The 19,972-nt window shown below is 40.8% G+C and overlaps 2 protein-coding genes across 4 annotated transcripts in view; one reads left to right on the forward strand and one right to left on the reverse strand.

Moving 5' to 3' along the window:
• LOC134552307 (uncharacterized) overlaps positions 1-800 on the reverse strand; it is a 13,224-nt gene extending 12,424 nt beyond the window's left edge. The window contains exon 1 of the mRNA XM_063400869.1: positions 107-800. Coding sequence (XP_063256939.1) covers positions 107-353 — 247 coding nt within the window. The 5' untranslated portion in view covers positions 354-800. The remainder of the gene's footprint in view (positions 1-106) is intronic.
• Positions 693-19,972, forward strand: SEC22A (SEC22 homolog A, vesicle trafficking protein). 3 transcript variants are annotated; one of them, XM_063400866.1, is made up of 8 exons: positions 693-818; positions 4,103-4,328; positions 5,815-6,018; positions 7,344-7,507; positions 8,573-8,767; positions 13,280-13,398; positions 16,408-16,473; positions 19,656-19,972. In XM_063400866.1, the coding sequence occupies exons 3-8, from the start codon at positions 5,837-5,839 to the stop codon at positions 19,854-19,856; spliced, it is 927 nt and encodes a 308-aa protein (XP_063256936.1). In that variant the 5' UTR covers positions 693-818; positions 4,103-4,328; positions 5,815-5,836; the 3' UTR covers positions 19,857-19,972. The 3 variants fall into 3 exon arrangements, with proteins under 3 accessions (XP_063256936.1, XP_063256938.1, XP_063256937.1); XM_063400868.1 differs by lacking the exon at positions 693-818 and adding an exon at positions 967-1,294; XM_063400867.1 differs by lacking the exon at positions 693-818 and adding an exon at positions 967-1,290.

The following is a 19,972-nucleotide window of genomic DNA, read 5'->3' on the forward strand; positions in this document are numbered from 1 at the left end:
GCCAGCTGCTGTCGAAGTTATGACACGGCAGAACCCAAAGAGCACAGGGTCAGCCTGTGCTGACCACAGAGCCAGTTAACCCGGAGGGGGCTCGGGGTGCGCTTACCGCTCTCCACAAATCCCTGGCAGAGCCTGGAGCCAGCTGGGGTCGGGCTCCTCTCCCAGGGAGGGCCAGGGCCAGAGGATAGTCGTAAGAGGCACCAGGGGAGGTTCAGATTGGTCCTTAGGAGGCACTTCTGCACAGAATGGGTGATTTGACATTGGACTGGGCTGCCCAGGGATGTGGAGGAGTCACCATCCTTGGAGGTGTTAAAGACTGGATGTGGCACTCGGTGCCCTGCTCTGATTGACATCGGTAGTGCTGGTTCATAGGTTGGTTCCGATGATCCCGGACATATTTTCCAACCTGATTCTATGGTAAATTCAGCCTCAGGCAAGGCTGTGCGAGACAGCGCTGGCGGTGGCTCGGCTGCTCCGCCCGGGCCGTGAGAGACACCCACGCCCGACAGCCAGGCCCGGGAGTCTGGCCGTCGCACGCCAACCACGCAAGGAGAACTCCCCCTTCGTACACGGCGGGACCGCCTCGCAGCCTCCAGCGCGGCCGCCCCAGCTCGGCGGTCTGACAGCGGGGCTGCCAGCGGGGCTGCCAGGGACCCCCGGGACCGCCGGGGCGGCGGCGCCGGGAGCGCCCGGAGCCCCCTGAGGGCGGCCCCGCCCCGCGGCGGCGCGGCCGCAACGCGCGAGGGCGCTGCGGCGCGCGGACGTGTCCGCTCCCACAATGCCCGGCGGGAGCCGCGCGCCGCCGCCCCGCTGCCCAGGTACGGCTCGCGCCCCCCGCGCGCGGCCGGCGCCGTGAGGGGCGCGGCGGGACCCGCGGCCGGAGCCGCCGCCCGGCCCTGCCCGCCCGGCCCGCGCCGCTCCCTCGCCTCCCCTTCCCTCCCCTTCTCTCCCCTCCCCTCCCGCCTGCCCGCCCCTGCCGGCCCCAGGCCCGGCCGCGGAGCCTCAGGCCGGCTGCGTTCGCGCCTCAGCCGCGGTGGGCGCGGAGCCCCCGTCTCGGGGGGTGGTGGCGGCGGCCGCAGCGGCGCTGTCGCGGGCAGGGCGGGAGCAGCAGGCAGCGAGGGCCGCTCGGTAGCAGGAGCCCGCTGTGTGTAGGGGTCTCCCCCGCTCTCCGGGCTCTGCAGCAGGTTGTGTGAAGTTTTGTGACCTGGAGCGGTGCGTATCCGCCTAAGTCAGTGAGCACTGAGTCAGCGCTTCTGCCGCGGCTGCAGATGGCCGTGTCGGAGCTGCCACGTAAGTAAGTGGTAGGTGAAAGGGTCAAGCTCCCAAATTTTGGGATGCAGGTTATTCCGTTCCCTTAGTTTTTCAGAATTGTGTTAGGAGGAATTTCTTCAGAAGGGGTGATTATGTATTGGATTGGGATGCTAAGGACGTGATGGAGACGCTGTGCCTGGAGCCACCTGTTAAGGACGTGGCACTTGGTGGCTGGTGATGTGGTGGTGCCCAGTCACAGGTTGGACTCCAAGATCTCAGAGGTCTTTTCCAACCTCATTGGTTCTGTAAATCTTGATTCTGCCTCTGAGGCCTCTTTCCCCCTGGCTTTATGGAAGGGATTATTTCGGCTGGTGATTCAGGATTATTCTCTTGTCTCATCATACCCGGTGATGTCAAAGTGGCTTTATTTGTTGTGTCCTTCTGTAGTGCTCCATTTTATAGCACGGATTTCTGAAATATGGTGTAGAGTGAAAAAATTAAGGCTCCTTCCTGTGTAATGCAGCTGTCACAACTCTCAGAAGTGGGGGCAGTAAATTGTCCAGCAGTACATTTGAAGTAAGCACAGAAGTTTTATCTTTATTCTGGGTCAGACAGGAGTGCAGCTTGCACACGCTTCCCAGTTTTATATTTTGTGGAAGGTTTTTATGAGAGGCAGACATCCCAGCAAGAAATGCTGTGATTAGGTTGGCTGAAGGCTACCAGAAGCAGGAGAGTGGGCTTGCCAGTACACTAGATCTGCTCAATTTTGAGAAAGCTAGATTTTTCTAAGGTATCCTGAGCAAATCATAGTCACAAGTCACTTTCAAACACTAGTTAAAATGTTACAAGACTGTCTCAGGTTTAAAACAATTAACTGTAAGGTCACAAGTTAGATGATGAATTTGTTACAAAAGGTTGGAATGCTCCAGTTTCTGTTTTCAGTGTTTCTAGGACTTTTCTAGATGCTGCTTCAGGGTCAGGTACCATCACAACACAGAAATAAACATGATAGTTGAATATGTCTTAAAGTACAGTGAAACAGGCTCTGGTTTCCACCACCTGAGGTTTCTCGTTCATGGGAGGAAATGAAACCAGGCACATGTGCTAATTCCTGGTTGTGAAACAGTGGATGCTGACATGTGCATGAGGGATTGGACAGCTCTTGGGAGGGTGAGGGACAGAGGGACAGCCACCCTGCTGCCTCTTACCTGTCTGTGGCCAGCCTTCTCTGTGCTGCTCTTTTCCATGGGTTCTCCCAGTCCTCATTTGTGGGGAGGGCTGTGAAGGGGAAATCAACAACGATGGGACAGAAGTAAATGCTAAGGGGAACAAAAATGGTGCAAGCATGGAGTGATGTTTCTGTGATGTACTCTCCCTCTTGGTGTTCGTGTGGGGGTCAGAATCCCGCTGAGCAAAGGCTTGTGATTTGGTTTCAATACCCCGGATGGTTCTTCTGTGAACTTTTCCATTTACCTCTTAAACCCATGGACAACAGCCTGTGACAAGGGGTTCCACTGGCTGGTGACATGTGTTGGACCCTCTGTGGTGCCCGTGAGCCAAACAGAGCTGGTTGGATTTGGCATTCCACAGTTCTGTCATGGAATGAGACAGCGAACCCAATCTATTCATTTCCCTGCACCTGTAGTAGATTTATAGAGGAAGTCAGTCTTTTGTTATCTTCAGGTGGTTGAGGGATACAGAATTTTTGGAGGAAAAAGCATGAAGTTCGTAGCAATTTGTTGAATTACTTAATGCAGCTTTGAATAGATGTTTAAAAAAGACATTTAGAGGTAGCTCTAAAAGTATTACCTTATCTTCCTTCAATCTCTAAATATATAAGTGCATATCAAGTTTACCACTTGGCTCCTTGTGTAAAGCTGGATTGTTTTGAGAGCTGGGTAAAGTAGATTTACTTTGTTAATACATTTTCAGGCAAGGTTGAATGTTCTGTTCCAGTGTGTGTATTATACATCTCTTGACATATGTATGATCTTCCAGCCAAAGTAATTTTCTTTTATTAGCTTTGGTTTTTAGATAGCTTTCTGATTCTGCTGTTAGGAGGCTGAGAATAAAGTTAATCGTTTCACTGGGTGGGTTTTTAAGATGATGGTAACAAAACTTAGCTAGTGTCAAGATCTTCAGCTCAACATAATTTCTACCTTGCGTGATTTCCTAGTGTTAAGAGAATTGGCAGGTTTCAGTAGAGGCTTGTCTTCTGTTACAGAGCCTGTGTTTCTCTGAATATAAGTAGGAGTCTCAAAGAAAGTTTTGTTCAAGATTTATGCAAATATTTATTTACATACAGAGTAGATACTAAAGTTGAAAGAATACCTCTGAAGATGTCTTTATCATTATCTTTGTCTGTTGTCTGTGTGTACATGCTGTTGTTGGTAGTATTTATGTTCTTTGTCCTTAGTTGTAGGAGCAAAGCAGCTATGATGGGATTGAGCATTGAAGATCTTAATGCTTTGGAAACAGAGCTGTGGTTGTGCTGTCTTTTGTTCCTGAAGTGTTCTGAGCAGAGGAGTTCATGGATTAATCAAACATAGTGGATGAGGGGAATGATGGGGTTCAGAGTAAAAGGTTGTGTAAAGCTTAGTTACTCCTGTACTGTGCAGACAGTACAGTTTAAATTCCCATTTTAAATGCCTCAAGTGATGGGACTTCCTGAACTTCACTTAAAGAACACAGAAACATTTTAATATCTCTATTATCCTAGTTTTCTTTATCTTTTGAGTAACCTCCCTTGGCTATGTTCAGGCCTTTCCAATATGTATGGCCTCACTGAAAGAGCTGAAGTGTATTGTTACCCAGTAAACATTTATTAACTTTTTGTGTTTGTTCCTATCAGGTAGCTCAACATGAACTTTAACCGTCAAGATCATTTAAAAAGTGAAGAGAATAATATCTTTTCTTCTGAGAGCTGGCTGTGGGATTCTGGGGTTCTCCTGCAGTGCAGTCCTGTTCACTGCCTTTTACAGGACATGGAGCCACGTTCCTTTCTTCATGTTAAGTGCTAAGGAAGTTGTTTGTTTCATCAGGGGAAATGCAGATCCATGAAATTACATTTTGTGCAAGTAAGTTAATGAAGGGGTATTTAAACTTTGCTATTGTATCATTGCTCTTTTGCTGATATTGATACAGCTCCCAAAAGTCCCTGTCAGGATTGAGTTCTGAGTGCTAGAGATGGTTATTGTCAGAGAACCATTACAGTTTAAAGCTCCTCTGCAATTTTGTGGTGCTCTTGAGCTGCTGCCTTGGTTATATGGGTGGCAGCATAGTTAAGAAAATGAATCCGTGTGCATTCCATGTGAATTGTCCTTCTGGGAACACGTGCATGAACTCGGAGACAGGTAGAAGTTTCTAGAACTGTTGGCTTAGTGTCTTGAATGCTTCATGCCAGCAAGCTGATCTAGAGGAGGTCCTGGAGTTGGAGTTGACTCTGTTTTTGTGTCCAGCTGATGGAAGCACTTTGTTCAGGAGGGAATTCTCCAGTGAAGTGCTTAAATAACAAGAGCACCTGATAAAAGCCCCAAGGTGTTCAGCAGACTGCAGTCAGCAGAGGCTTCCACTGCTGTTACAGCTTTGAGGAGAGTCTGATGTGCTGTACAAGTAAAATATGAGGGTATTAATTTGGAATTTATTCAGCTAATGTGATGGATCTCAAAGGAGGTTGAAGTTTGACTGCTGATGAAGCTGAATTTACTAAATGGAAAATGACAACACATTTTTAGTGCTTACGTTATATGGCTTTCTCTCTCTGAGGAGTAAATAACCTTGAAAAGCCTGAATATTGTTGATTATTCATTATGTATCCTGATGTACATATAATCTTTGAGGAGTGGGAAATAGAGAAGATGAGAGTTCAAGTAAAAAATAGCTATTTCCTCTCTCTTGTGAAGAGGTAGTGTCTTTTGGGGGAAAATTTGGGTTTCTGACTTGTGAAAATGCAGTCATTCAGCTGCTGAGGCTTGTGAAGCACCCTTAACGTCATAGTTTGAAAGGTGCTGTAAACATGTCAGTATCACACACAAAAGCATATTTCAGCTGTATCCAGAAATCTGTTTCCTTTTGCAGTTTGTGACTGTATGGAACTTGAGTAGCATCATCTGAGGGAGGCACAAATATTTTTTCATGGTGTCTGAAGTGATAGGTGTAGTATATGGTAGGAGTCTGCAGAGCAGTGCTAAGAGCTGAGGAAGTGTTTGCTTTTGGCTTCATATAAATTCTAGCAGTTCGCCCACTTGTAGAACAAATTTGTGTACTGATGCTTAGCAGATAAGTAATCCTTCTAATACTTGTCTTGCTAAACTTTTGAATGGTTAGATTTAATGGAAGGTTTGAAGAACTGTTTTGTGGCTCGTGTGTATTAGTAGGTCCTATTCAGTCAGAATATTCTGACAGAATAAACTCCAGTGTGAGCTGTAGTTGAAGATCCTAACTGTGCCCCAGTTGAGGCCTGAACCCACTGTACAGCTTGAGAAGTTTGATTATTCACAGTTGACTCTGTTGTTTCTGTTTTTACCTTCATTCTGCCTCCTCTTGATTTGTGTTTTGTTGCAGGTTGTCGTTAACTCTGTTGGCAATGTCTATGATTTTATCTGCCTCTGTGGTCCGTGTGAGGGATGGACTCCCACTTTCTGCATCTACGGATTATGACCAGAGCACGGGAATGCAAGAATGTAGAAAATATTTTAAAATGCTCTCAAAAAAACTTTCTCAGCTTCCTGATAGATGTACTCTGAAAACTGGACAGTATAATATAAAGTAAGGCTTCTCATTTAAGTATTTGCAACATCCTAGGTTGTATCTCTCTGTAAGTGAAACAGTTAACTGTTCATATGAGAAATGCTTAATCAAACTAAGATTAATTCTTGGCACTGTTTATGTATCAGAAATTTAAACCCGAGAAATTTTAGAAAGATTTGAATTTATTCAGACTTTCATGGAAGTTCTTTATAATGGCACAAAGTCATAGGGCAGCATCATGGGAAGAGTGCCTTTACACTGAAAGAGTAGGTTTGGATTAGATATGCAGGAGAAATTCTTTATTGTTTATAGTTCACTTACACTTTAACTGACCTAAATTCTGATTCTAATGTAGGTATTTTCAATGAGGTGAGTAATTTCATCTTAACCCCTAGTTAACCATGTAGAAGTTACAGTGGTGGAACGTGTACCACCTGAGTGATCCTAGAAAGTCCTAAGAGCTCTCCATCTCCTGTAGGGATATGTGAGTTTCCAGCACTGCTTGGATTAAAGCCCAGGATGGGCTAAATTGTTTCAGTCTTTTTTTTTTTTTTTTTTTTTTTTTTTTTTTTTTTTTTTTTTTTTTTACAGGCCAGCTACGGTTGACCTGTAAACTGATGAGCTTAGCACAAACTTCTAAGAATGAGATAGATCAGGGTAGATTGTACTGCCTTTGTCTGTGACTACTTTTAATACTAAAGGTTATCTAGAAAGATGTTAAAGAAATTTGAATGTATCATAAAAACCAGAATTATAATGAATTGCCTAAATGCAACAGAATACGTATATTGAAAACTGCCCTTTTCTGATTTCATATTTGCCATCTCTGGCTGTCCTTGCAGCTCTCTTTGGAGAATTACTAATTCTGCATTCTACAGAACAGTTTTATTTCTTCCCATGTTCTAGAAAGAGCCAGCAGCCCTCCCCACAATCTGAAGATAAGGTTTACAATTTGGGGCTGCACAGGATCACATATTGTACATTTGAGATGAGTGAAAAGCTGTGATGGGACAAACCTGCTGTGTTTCTGCATTCCAAAAGCTTTGTTATTTTCTGTTTCACAAGTGTGTGTATATGTGCACACACACACACGTACATACATACATGTATGTGTAAAACAGCTTCTCATATGATTGTACAATGTGGTGTTCAAGTAAAACATTGCCTAAAAGTAACTTGTTTTTCTTCTGGAATACTGTTGGGCTTTTCAGTAAACATTTATTCCTTTGCTACCCCAGATAAATTTTTGTTTTTGTGGTTATAGAATATGAGATCAGATTAAAAAAACTAGTTAATTCACTGAATTTAAATTTGAAATTTTGAATATGTTTTCTCAATTCTAGCTTTATAAGTTCTCTGGGAGTAAGTTACATGATGTTGTGCACTGAAAATTATCCCAATGTCCTGGCTTTCTGTTTCCTGGATGAGCTTCAGAAGGAGTTCATCACTACCTACAATATGATGAAGACGAATACTGCTATCAGACCATACTGTTTTATAGAGTTTGGTAAGGATCTGACATTTCTTTCTCATACTAAGACAAATGAGTAGTAAATAGATGCAACTTAATGCACACACAAAAAAATACCCAAAGCAGTTTATAGCTCTATTTCAGGTGGATTTAAAATCTGATTTAAGTCCTGTTGGAGTCAATAAAGAAATACTTTTGAGGACATTAAATTAGGCTTACTAGAGTTTTATCCAAACTTACTTCTGTTCATTCAGTAGGTTTTGGTTTAAGCCTTGTGTGACCAACTCTGGAGTTATCTTCTGATTAATAATACTATGAGTTAACTTCATGCCTGTTGAAAAACTTAACCTGTGAAGTCATTGAGCTCATAAATTTCTCAAGTAAGGGATTGCAGTTTCATGTTAGCTCTTAGCTGTGCTACCTTTTGTTCAATCCATGAAAGGGAGAATTTTTTATTTCTGATGATGTAGTGGAGCATTTAATCTTCAGACTCCAAATGCAACTTATCTCATACATACCAGATAACAGCTGTTATGAATTCCATTAATTTATATTGCTTTAATTCTGTATATTAGAAATTTCTGTAATTAGATACTCTTATAAAACTCATTAGAGTAAAAAGAACTGGAGTTTTAGAAACACGGGGCAAGATACTCCAGTTGGTTAATTCCTGTCTATAATTCAGTCAGTTATTGACAATTTCTGTATAACATTATTGTCCTCCTTGTGAAGATTCCTATGAACACTTTTTTCCTTTCACAACATAATTTTTCCGTAAGGATATTTACTAAACTAACAGAAAAGCTAGAATAAATGCAGTAAATCCATTGTATTAGATATGCATTCAGTCTCATGCAATGACAAATCTTTAGTTTATTCAGTTATTACATAATTAGCTTTTTAGAGCTAATTTTTTTTAACTGCAGAATTAAATAACACATGATGTATTAGGCACAAAACAGAAATGGTGTTAAAAATCTAAGATAAATGCAAATATATCAAACTGTATTTCAGTTTGTGAACTGAAAAGCTGCATGGTCTTGAATTATGTAATTAACCAAATCCACAGAAAAACACCTTTTTATTTTAAATTTTGCATAGATAATTTCATTCAGAGGACCAAACAAAGATACAACAACACACGTTCTTTGTCAACAAAGATGAATCTTGCTGATATGCAGACAGAAATCAAACTGAGACCACCGTATCAAATTTCTGTGTCAGAACTTGGTTCAGCCAATGGCTTTTCTCATTTACCCGTGGGGGAGTATAAGGGTACTGGTAAGATATCTGCAGGTAAGTTCCAGACTTAATGTTGTATCTTTAAATGAGACAGAGGCAGCAAAAAAATTTTTTTTTCTTTTTAAAAAAACCTTTTTTTCATGTTTCTAAAACATAAAGCTGGTATGACCCTATGTGTATTTTAGCTCAGATGTCTGTTTTGTCTCCTGCTCCAAATGCTTACCTTCCCAAGGCACTCAGAGGAAGAAATGGCTCTATTCCATGGGCTGTTTTATTGAAGGAAAAAAACCTTGCAAATAAAGATGAGCACTTAACAAGAAGATGATTTATATTTTTTGACCTTTTAAGATTTCTGAAAATTTTTGATAATTCTGCCCAGTAAGACTCAGTGTTGACATAAGCTGAGAGCAGTGTCAGGAGTTAGAGCAGCTGGAGGGAGAAGCATCTCTTTAGGAAACCTCTGCAGTGTGAAAATCCACAGAGCTGTGCTGGCTAAAAGATGCACTCTCTAAAATGAGTGTACAACGTTAAAAATTGCAATTTTGGATAAGACTGCCAAATTCATTTAAGGAGTCATTGTTTTTTTAAACTAATTTACTTCATGTAGGAGTAAATGTGGAATGGTGGGGTTTTATTGGGTTAAAGGTTTGTGCTATTAAGGGAATCCTCTGAATGGGTTTGGGGCCCACCTGCAGATATTTCCCAGCAGGACAGAAACAAAATGCCAAATCCTTGCACTGCTACACGGACTCCACATGTGATACTGACGTCATCTGATTTCAGTCCTCCAAGTTTAGTGAAGCAAAATCATAAATAGATTGGAAGGAGATGCTGATTTTAATTAGTTAATATATTTCCCTTTTTTCCCAGAAGTACTTTCTGTCTATGAATTACCCTGAGCAGGCACACACTGATGCTGTTCACTTTACAGGGTGCAATCATAAATCACAGAATTGCAATCGTAAATCTAAACACCTCCTACAATGTTGTAATAAATGAGATTTTGTGCAGTTTGTGTGTATGTATATATTAATAGGATATATTTGTCAGTATATTATCCTTATTATGTACTTACTCATGAGGATTACTCGAGAAGATTGAAAACTGCTTTGTGTGGAAGATGAAAACCAAACAAAATCAGAGCCCTGTTGGTGCTCTGGGGCCCTTACCCCGAGAATTCCATGTGCTATGAGATAGTGTAGAAATAGCTCACAGTCTCTGTATTTGCAAGTGTTGGAGTTAGATTCAGGAAAATTAAAAAAGGAAAAGTGTGAAGGTGTTTAAATTGTTTAAAAGAGTGGAATCTGTACATACCTTTGTAATCTTTTTACATGTGTGGGCTTTTTTTAAAGGTGTGTAATGCTGTGATAGCAGCCACTTTTGATTCTTATGTTGTTATTTACTCTAAATATTCTCGTGTAATCCCTCTGTGGAAAGGGTTATGGTGGCAGAAGGGGCAGCTGGTTAATTCTGAAAATTGTCTAGATTTGAACTTCCTGTAGCTGGAAAAAGAAAAAGCAATAAGCATGAGAGGACTCAGCCTGTGTCAGAATTGGCTGGTTTTTAAAAGTTGTCCATGTAGTGAGAGATGTGGTTTTTATCACTTTTTTGAGTAAGAATGTTGGAAGATAATACAGACCTAAATTAAAAAACATAGGGACCATTTCCCTTTTAACTGAAAAAGAAGATTCAGCAATAATTGGCAGGTGATCTTCTATTTTTTTTTTTACTTACCTCTCCACAACTTTTTACAGAAGCAATTCTGTTGTCCTCTTTTCTTTCCATGTCATTATTCTTCTGTTTCTTTTTCAGTTGCTTTTAACTTTCCTCTTCCTCTGAATTCCACAGATCTCTGTTCAGTTATCCACTTCCTTCCTTGAGTTGCTGTAGAAACTCACCATCAAAGGGCTGTACATTATGAGAGGCTGGCACTTTGCTACTTCTTCAGCTCTTCACATTTTAGATGCTATTGAATAACAGTGTCTTTTTTAGCAAGTCTGCTAATGGTTTAGTAGCTCTTTACATTCATCACTTCTCTCTACCCTTGAAAAGAACTTTCTCTGGATGTTTGCTGCCCACTCTGTTGGCCAGCCTTCCAAGTTTCTCCTTTGCTCTCAGGACAGATTCTCACAAAAAGATGTTTTGCCTCGTGGCATTTCCTGAATATGCTGTACTGTTAGAAAGGAGGACTTTGTGGAGTGAAGTGTGTTAAATGAAGTTGGAGAGCACCCAGAGGTGGGAAGTCAGGTGGCTGCAAAGCTGGAGGTGTTAGCTTGGCCCTGGGGGAAGCAGCGGCTCACGGCTCCCGCTGTGGCTGGGTGTGGAGTGCAGGCCTGCAGTGCTGGCAGTGCTGGCAGGGGCAGCCCTTGTTCCTGTGAGAGCTGTGCACTGAGGAGTAGGGGAAATTCTGCACGTGTGAAGCATAAAGTGGGCAGACTATGGATAGAATCTTCCTACAAAGTTACGTGTAGGTGTTGGCAGGCATTAGAAATAGGGTCACAGCATGCTGATGTGTGCTGTTTCAGATTAGGATAAAATTACTGTTTTCTGAGCTTCTTTTCAGTGAAAAAACAGTTGTCAGATCATATTTTTTGCTTGATGGTATACTCCATGCTTTTGGTATTTTGTTTCCATTTTATTTTTAAATAAACTTTCTTTCAAGTAATGTAGATTCTCATGTCATGTAAATTTCCTGAATTATCATTTAAATGTTAATATTAAATTCAGAATTTGTGCTTTATTCAAACTGAGAATTTTTGATATAGCATTTAAGTGTATTTTTAAGATTTATGGATGCACCAATTTGGAGTCAACTGCCCTTTACTCTGCCTTCTCTGACATTCCTTTTTCATTCTTTTTGTTTTGCCTTCATCTTTTTGTATGTAAATGATTCTTGCTGCTTTGATTGTAACACTAAAATTTGTTAAGGCCTGGAGAGTTTAATGACGTTGGTAATGGTACATAATGTCCTTTATATTTTTTGGATTTTTTTTTCATATTTTAGTAAGAGAGAAGTTAATATTTTATGAACTTTCATAAAGTATGTTGATTTAGCTGACCACACTTGTTATTTTTCCCCTCATGGTTCTCAAAGAGGTTTTTTAGATGCTGTTTTAGCACACAATGATTTTAAGTTACCCAGTACATGGGGAAAAGAAGATTTTCTTGAGAGCTGCAAGTGGAGAACAGTGAACTAATTTTATCCACCAGTTAATGGAATGGAATTACTTTTGACTAAAAACAGGCATATACACCCTCAGCTTTTTGCCACTTTCTAGATGAGATGGTTTAAAAAAAGCTAAAACAAAACAACCACATGGGAGTCATTGAAAAAGAATGGTTTGGTATGCAAATAGCACATCTAGCATATGTAACCTTAACTGAGTGATTGCTGGGAGTAATGTGCCCCACAGTTAGAAAAGCAGTGAGCTCTCAAGTTAACCATGGGTTATGCTTTTGTTTAAAAAAAAACAACCCAACTGATTATGCACTATTAAATTCAGCACAAATGAATTAAATTAACTCATCCTGTATTTTATTTTTTGTGTTACTGTAGACTCATAATTAGACGGCCCTGCCAGCTTATCAATGTGAAATAGCTTTTGTTAAGGCTTTTTTACGTTCTGTAACTTCATAAACTGTTTGAAAAACCTTTTTCCTGTATCTGTCCAATACAAACAACCGGGATTGACACCCCTCTCTCTATTAATGTTACAGTTCATTAACCTCATTGTTCACATCTTTACACTTGGTTGATTTGAACAGAGTGATTGGAGTACAGCTCAGTAGTCCCATTGTTATCGCAGTGTTGCCCAGACTGTTAAGAGTTTGGCATTGTTTTTTCACATTTGCTTTCTGTTATTCATTATGGAAAGGGGCAGTAATGAGGAACATACATAAGTGTTACGTACTTGTGACCCTAGATAAGCTTGCAGAAGTGTTTTAATTTTAATGTGTTTTATGTGTAAGAGGCTAAGCACAGTCTGGAAGGTCCATGGAAGATTGTAATGTAGACCCCAGCTGAGTTTCAGAGCTGTCTCTTCATGTGTGTCTTTGGTAGCACTCACTGTGTTTTTAAGGAAGGGGACTGTCATAACTTTGCCCCAGTGTTCTGTTCAGCAAACAAACTAAATCAGTCTCAATGTCTCACTAATGCAGTAGTGTTAAAGAAGAGTGGAGGTTGAGAGAGAAGCTCTTAGGTAGGTGACTTATTAACTGGTTACTAATTATGGACAGATTTCACTAGCAAGTGCATCTTTTACTATTGATTTCCTGGCACGTTTGAGCAGCCATCAGTACCATACTGAATAAATAGAAGGTATTGAGATAAAGACTAAATATAACAAGACATTTATATATGTGAACTGGAGGAAAGTTTTCTTTTTGCTAAACCTTATGCTGAAACATTTACAATATTTTGTCTTTTTAGAAAATAGAAATGACAATGTGTGATTTGCTTCAGCGATCTCTTGAGCTGGAAGCCACTGACAAATGAGATTATTATTTTACTGAATTTCTGAAGGCACTGCTTTGACCTTTGTTATCTTCTTTTGATCTGCTTTGCAGCTCCTCATCAGCGTCTGGAACCTGTGACTCTGCCAGGAATTGTCTCGTTTGTGCTTAGTCTGTTATGTGGAGCTTTGAATTTAATCCGTGGTTTCCATGCCATAGAAAGCCTTCTCCAGGTATTGCACATGTTTATGAATTTACAAGTTATGTATCACAGCAATCCCAATTTTCATTGTAGAAGGTGCTGTATGAGCTGAGTGGTGCCAGTTTTATTTCAGAAGTACTGTTTGTGAGGTCAGGCCTCTGTTCCAAAACCTGTATTGTTTGTGATCTGTGCATCCTCCTGGAGTGTGCTGCCTCATTCATCGAGGCTGTGAGTTTCAACAGCAGTGGAAGGTGGGTGGCCAGCTCCTTCCCTGGTACCTTGGTAGCAGTGAGGATGTGAACATAATGTTCTGTTTTCTAAATTTATGCCAGGGTATGAGGCGTTTAATTTCTATAGATGCTATTTAAAAACACTTGAGTGAAATGTTGAACAGCTTTAATATCTGGGCAGTTTTTTTGAAAAGTCCACAGAGCAGGAATCTCTAAACAGGTGTTGTAAAATTTTTAGAGAACTTTTGTAGTTTTTCTGTTTGTATTTGATAAACCTTATTTCTCATTGTGTCTCGAAAGCATTGGTGTCAGAAAACTGTCACCCGATTTCTTCTAAAATCCCCTCACCAAACAACCTCCCCCAAACCCACTTCTTTTCTGTAAAATCTCTACTATGACCCTCCCTGCAGCCTTTCAATTTCTTTCTATTCCATTTCTTGTGCTGATTGTATTCCCACAAGTGCTACAGTGTCACTAACAGTCGTTTATGCTTTCAAGCAATTCAGGTGAATATGCTGGTAGTACCTGGCAGGCATGCACAGAAAGTTCATGTGTGTTGCCACAAAAAAACCCAGAGACTTCCTTACCATTTAATGGCTGCTGTTGTGGTGATAGACATAGAAACTAAAAAGCCCATGGAAGTTTTCTGAGAGAAAATGGTAATCCTCTTCCTTGGCTGGTAGACAGTGTTTTTATTCAAACATATCTGGACTTCACAGAGCCATTTAGGTTGGAAAAGACCTGAGTCCAACCATAACCCAGCACTGCCAAGTTCACTAAACCACGTTCCAAAGTGCCACATCTGCAAGGCTTTTAAATTCCTTCAGGCGTGATGACTCAACCACTTCCCTGGGCAGCCTGACAGCCCTTTCAGTGAAGAAATTTCTTCCCTGGTGCAGCATTGAGGCCATTTCCTCTCATCGTAGCCCTTGTTACCTGGGAGAAGAGCCCAACCCCCCCCTTGCTGCAGCTTACTTTCAGGTAGTTGCAGAGAGCAGTAAGTTCTCTCCGGAGCCTCCTCTTCTCCAGGCTGAACAGCCCCAGTTTCCTCAGCTGCTCCTTTTAAGTCTGGGTCTCTAGGCCTTTCAGCAGCCAACTGCAATAATTTGATACCTGATGGATTTTTTTTAGGGAAATCAGGTAAAGAAGAATACCTGTATTGCAGTTACCTTACACAGTATTGATATGTGTAAAGATTGAATAAACAATACTGTTGAGTCTCAGCATTTTGTGAGGACTAGTGGATAGATGAACAAGGTTAATGAAAACATTCCCTGCTAGGTTATTCTTTCTGAGTTGTCTTTGGTTTGTTTTTTAAAGAAAGACCAAGTGACCCTACATCTCTACTTTATTTCTAATTGGATTTCTCTGTGTTTTGCACAATTCTCTGAGTTTATAAATAGGAATCATTTTAAAGTATGCTGTATTTAAATAGTACTGAACAGATTTCTGTTGGTTAGTGTGACATTGCTGAAACTTATTTTGTTACCTTTCTGCAGCTGATTTTTTAAAAAAGAACACCAATGTTAGATTAATCTCTTTAAGTGATGACAGGACATACAGTTAATTTTATTTTCTGTGTTATTGCATCTGGAGGTAATAGATTGCAGTACAGATGGAAGATAATTTTTGTTTCTGACAAATGAGGCGCACTAAAAATCCATTAAAAATTCTCTTAATTTACTTTATTATGGAAAAATCCACAAGGTTTAGGGAGAAGTAATTCAAAACACAATTAATGGAACGTGTTCTGAGCAGTCACTCAAAAGCATCACTCTGAAATACTGTTTGCTTTATAATCTAGTGGTTTTATTTGGGTGTTAATTCTGTTACAGTCTGTAACTGTATTCCACCAAACATGCAGTGGCACTGGGGCAAAGACTTACCCACTGGGTAGAAGTCACTGCATTGTGTATGTTATTTTTATGTGCAAAGTTTTTCCTGCTCAGGACAGGACCTGGAAATGCTTCACACTGCACATACTCTCAGCACACACAGGTTGTGCTTGTGAATGGACCACCATCTTCTCAAGGGGTATTTGCTCTCAGGGACAACATCTGCATGACATGAAATACCCATTTCCCAGGGAAGTTTTTGGTGGTTGCAGGGGTTTGGCAGAAATGCAGTTAGAATAGTTATTGAGTGTGGAAATTTACTCTGCTCAGCTCTGTAGGAACTTTAACAACCCGTTTGAATAAGCTAAAGGATTTGTTTTGTTTTCTAAACACACAGTAGAAAAATCTGTCACTTCAAGTAAAATTTTCCATCTTTCCGTCAAGAGAACCTTATTTTCCAAGTCTCTGATCAATTCCTGTGCTGCTGTTTGCTCTCACTGCTTGAGCACAGAGCTGCCTTCATTATTCTCTGTGTAGAGTTTTACTCCACCCTAGTGGCCAGTTTGGATCCTTTCCTGTCACCTCGTTTCCATTTTGTGAAGCTTTAGGAAGGCACAGTTTTACCAAGTTGCTATTAAAGGTAGTTACCAATGTTTAGATTTGAATTTTCAATGGCATCTGGAGAAGGTAAATATCCTGCGTTACAGCTGGACTTCTTGAAAGCTGTTGAAAATCTTGGCAAGAGTTGTTTGTTGTGAATGAACATTTTGGTCAGACTCCAGATCATGATTTTTTTGCAGACATGTAAGTAAGCACTGATTAGTCCTAATTCTCAGTTTAGTGTGGTAAAGGAATTGCTTTCAATCCCTGTGTGAAACTGTTTTAACATGCACTAATTCATAACTTTCATACTGTGAATGCCTGGTATTTCACTTGTTTCATTGTAAAACGTGGCTTTTTGTTCTGTTCTTGCAGAATGAAGGTGAAGATTTCAGCTATGTGATTGCATTTTTTCTTGGAACAGCGGCCTGTTTGTACCAGGTGAGTTTTTCTGTTTGCATAATTCACTAGAGTTTAGAAACATTACCCAGTCATGCATAAGTGTCACCATGTTTTCTTAAATGTCACAGATACTTGATATAAAAATTATTTTCTGCTCTGTTTTCTTTCATTAATCATAAACTATTATGTAGTAGCAGATTGATACAGAGAGCTTCTGTTTGCTGGCAGTTTTTCTCCAGCTGGATGATTAAGACATTTAATTAAGACAATTATCTCTGAAGTCACAAGCAGTGGAGGTTATATTATTTTCTTGAAATAATGGTTTCATAGTTCAAGTAGACTTGACCATCTGAACAAACAGCTTACTGCTGCTCCCTTTGGGCAGATTTGAAGTAAATACAGTAATACCTAAGACTACAGCCTGGAATTTTCCTCACTTTGTACTTTAGTGTGCATCTTCCTCCTTTTCAAAGCTTGGGACCACTTTTCACCGTTCTCCTTTCCTGACACTTTCCCTTGCTTTTCTTGTATGTCAGTTTTCCATTAGTGCATCTGAATTTGACTTTCCTTTATCATTATAGCAAGGTGCCCACTGGCATCTCTCACTCAGTGACACTGCCTGTGCCAGTCAGTGACAGTAGCCTATGTCTGTGTCTCTCATGCTCAGTTGCTCTTATTATAATTACTTTGACTTTTAATCTTAGATTGGTGGAATATGCAGTTTTTACTTGTTTCTGTCTGCCAGTGTTTAGTACTGTGTCAGAGAGTAATATAAGAAAATGCCTTTCTATCAGTCTTTTATCCAGGTTATCTGTAATCTTCATTCTCTACAATTTATCTCTAGCAAAATGTCACAGTGTGACTTGTGTTCTTCACCACTGTTGACTTTCCATCAACTTCTGTGTTAAATAATTTAGATTGGTGTTAATTTTCCGTGCCAGCAGTCTGTTCCATATCAGATAAGGTAGAGCTCCTCCATTCTTTTTTTGTGTAAAAAGTACACTTTCCCCTCCTCTTCCAAACTGGAAACCTCACCCTTTATAATGTATTCGTGTCTGTCCATTGAGACATGAGGATGTGTATCTTTCCTCCACTGTTTGCCTTGAACTGAGGTGTCTGAAAGAAAAATTCCTGCAACTTGGAGTGTAGAGTTTAATTAATATTCGAAATATATCTGTTGAAACTGTGTTTCCCACTCTCTGGTACCATTCCTGCAGTGTGTGATTGGTCAGTTTTCAGAATTGAGGGGTCTTGGTTCTCTGGTGTGTTCTGATGTTCTTTGGCTGAGTTCAGAGCTCAGGACATGAATTCCCTGTGCTGCATGACAGCACATTTCACTGTCATTCACCCACCAGGGCCCATCCTGCTGCATTTTCTTCTCTGTTAATAACAGCACAGCAGTGTTCTCTATTTCCCAAGAAATGTTTATGACTCAGGTGTGCAGGCAAAAGAACAGGACTCACATGGAGTATGATGTTTTAAGCTCACTGACATGGTAACACTTCCCTTTAGCAGTAGAAAAACAACCCTCAGGAGTTTCATAACTTGTTATAGTAAGCTGTTAAAACTGCAGTGTTTGGGCCTTTTGACTGTTTTTTGGCCTTGTCACCTGTTCTGTAAGGGGCACATCCAGTAGTTCTGAGCTAGACCAATGAAGATACGCTTCAGACTTCATTTAAAACAGTTCTTCAGTAAAATTCACAGTCATGTGGCATCATGTTATAGTAACATTAAAACTACTGTTTTCAAGCCTTTATTAATCATTTTGATGAAGCATATCCTGACTCTTATTTTAATCCTGGAAGCAGCCACACTTGTTCGTACATTGTCAGTGGAAGTGACAACACTAGGAAATTATCTCAATTCTTACTGCTGATATACCAGTACCAACTAATTGCTCTTTTAGATATGATTGGTGAAATTGTCAGCACAAGTAGGTTGCATTTACTCGACTCAAAATGACCAATCAGGTTCAGAACACTTCTGTCTAGATTCTGAAACATGCAGATTATTCATCTCTAGTTTTACTCTGCTTTGGAGGAAGGACATACAAATCTTACTGATAGTGCTAGTCCTCACCTCTCTGACAATATTTAGATATCCAGACACTACAAATAGCTTTGCTGTCTCAGCCACACTTGCAGTAGAAATACATGCTTTATAACAAAGTGGTAGAGTTCAAATAGAATATGAAGTAACCTCTATAAATTGCATTGTTCAGTTGCCCTTTTTTGAAGAACATGAAAAATGAAAAGAAAATTGAGGTTTTTTTGACTGATAAAATACGGCAAATGGCCCAGGAAGATCAGAGCTTAGATAATCTGATGATGGATGCTGTTAAATCTGTGTGACCATAGTTATAAATCCACTGGGTACAGATTTGGAATAAAAAGTAAGCATAAATACTATTGTTATCTACCTTAAAGCTCAAAAAAAATTCCTTCAGCAGAAATGACCTGATTTCAAGGAAGGGGCAAAGGATTTTTTTTTTTATTTTGTAGCAGTTAAAGGAGTGGTTCAAACAACAGAAGAAATAAAAATAATGTCTGGGTAAAAGCTGTGTGCTTTAGAGATAAAAACGGAGGCAAAAGAACAGATTTCCAGTTACAGTAAGAAGAAGGCTGAGTAGGGAACTGTGGGCAGTGCTGACAGACCGTGTTACAGCACAGTGTGCAGAGCACTGCCCAAGGTGTGGCAGAGTCACAGCAGAGCAGTGGTGTCCCTTGGCAGATGTGCTCAGCGGTGCAGCAGCTGAGGCAGGGCAGGGTGTGGATGTGCAGCTGCAGGTCACCCTCAGCATCCCCCTGGAGGGCCTGGGGACTGCCGTGTGCTCAGCTCTGCTGCTGTCCTGGCCTTCCCTTGCTTTCCTGGACAAGACTTCTCATGTTCCTTCCCCACTGCTTGAGTGGAACAGTGTTTATTTTGACCAGGGATTGGCAGGAACATCCACTGTCTTTTGTCATGGGCCACTAATTGCAGGCTGTAATTAATTATTTTGAGAGAACTGTTGTCAGAAATGGCTTAGTGCAAGCAAAATGTAACCTTGTATTAACACCCGATACTCTTCATCCTTCTATGACTGCTGAATTGATACTGCTCTTCCATGTTTGATTCAGACTTTTCCTTGCTTTGGGCTGTGATTTTTCAGTGACCCGATAGTTTTTCTTCATCAGAAGTTATTTTCCATGAGGTAACCTGATTTCTTTTTTGTTTCCTGACAGTGTTACCTGTTTGTGTACTACACAGGCTGGAGGAATGCCAAGTCCTTCCTGACTTTCGGGCTGATCTGCCTGTGTAACATGTACCTGTACGAGCTGCGCAACCTGTGGCAGCTCTTCTTCCATGTGACTGTGGGGGCCTTCTCCACCTTACAGATCCGACTGCGGCAGCCCCAGGGGAAGTCCCCTGATTACAACGTCTGACAAGGCCTGCAACCCTGACACCAAGGTCTTGTTCCAGCAGTTACTCTCAGGAATGTAAAGCTGTTCTCCAAAAGAAGCTGTCTGAATGAGGCTTTTTTTTTTTTTTCCTAAAGAAA

Source organism: Prinia subflava, chromosome 6 (genome assembly GCF_021018805.1).
Source record: "Prinia subflava isolate CZ2003 ecotype Zambia chromosome 6, Cam_Psub_1.2, whole genome shotgun sequence".
NCBI classification, from domain to species: domain Eukaryota; kingdom Metazoa; phylum Chordata; class Aves; order Passeriformes; family Cisticolidae; genus Prinia; species Prinia subflava.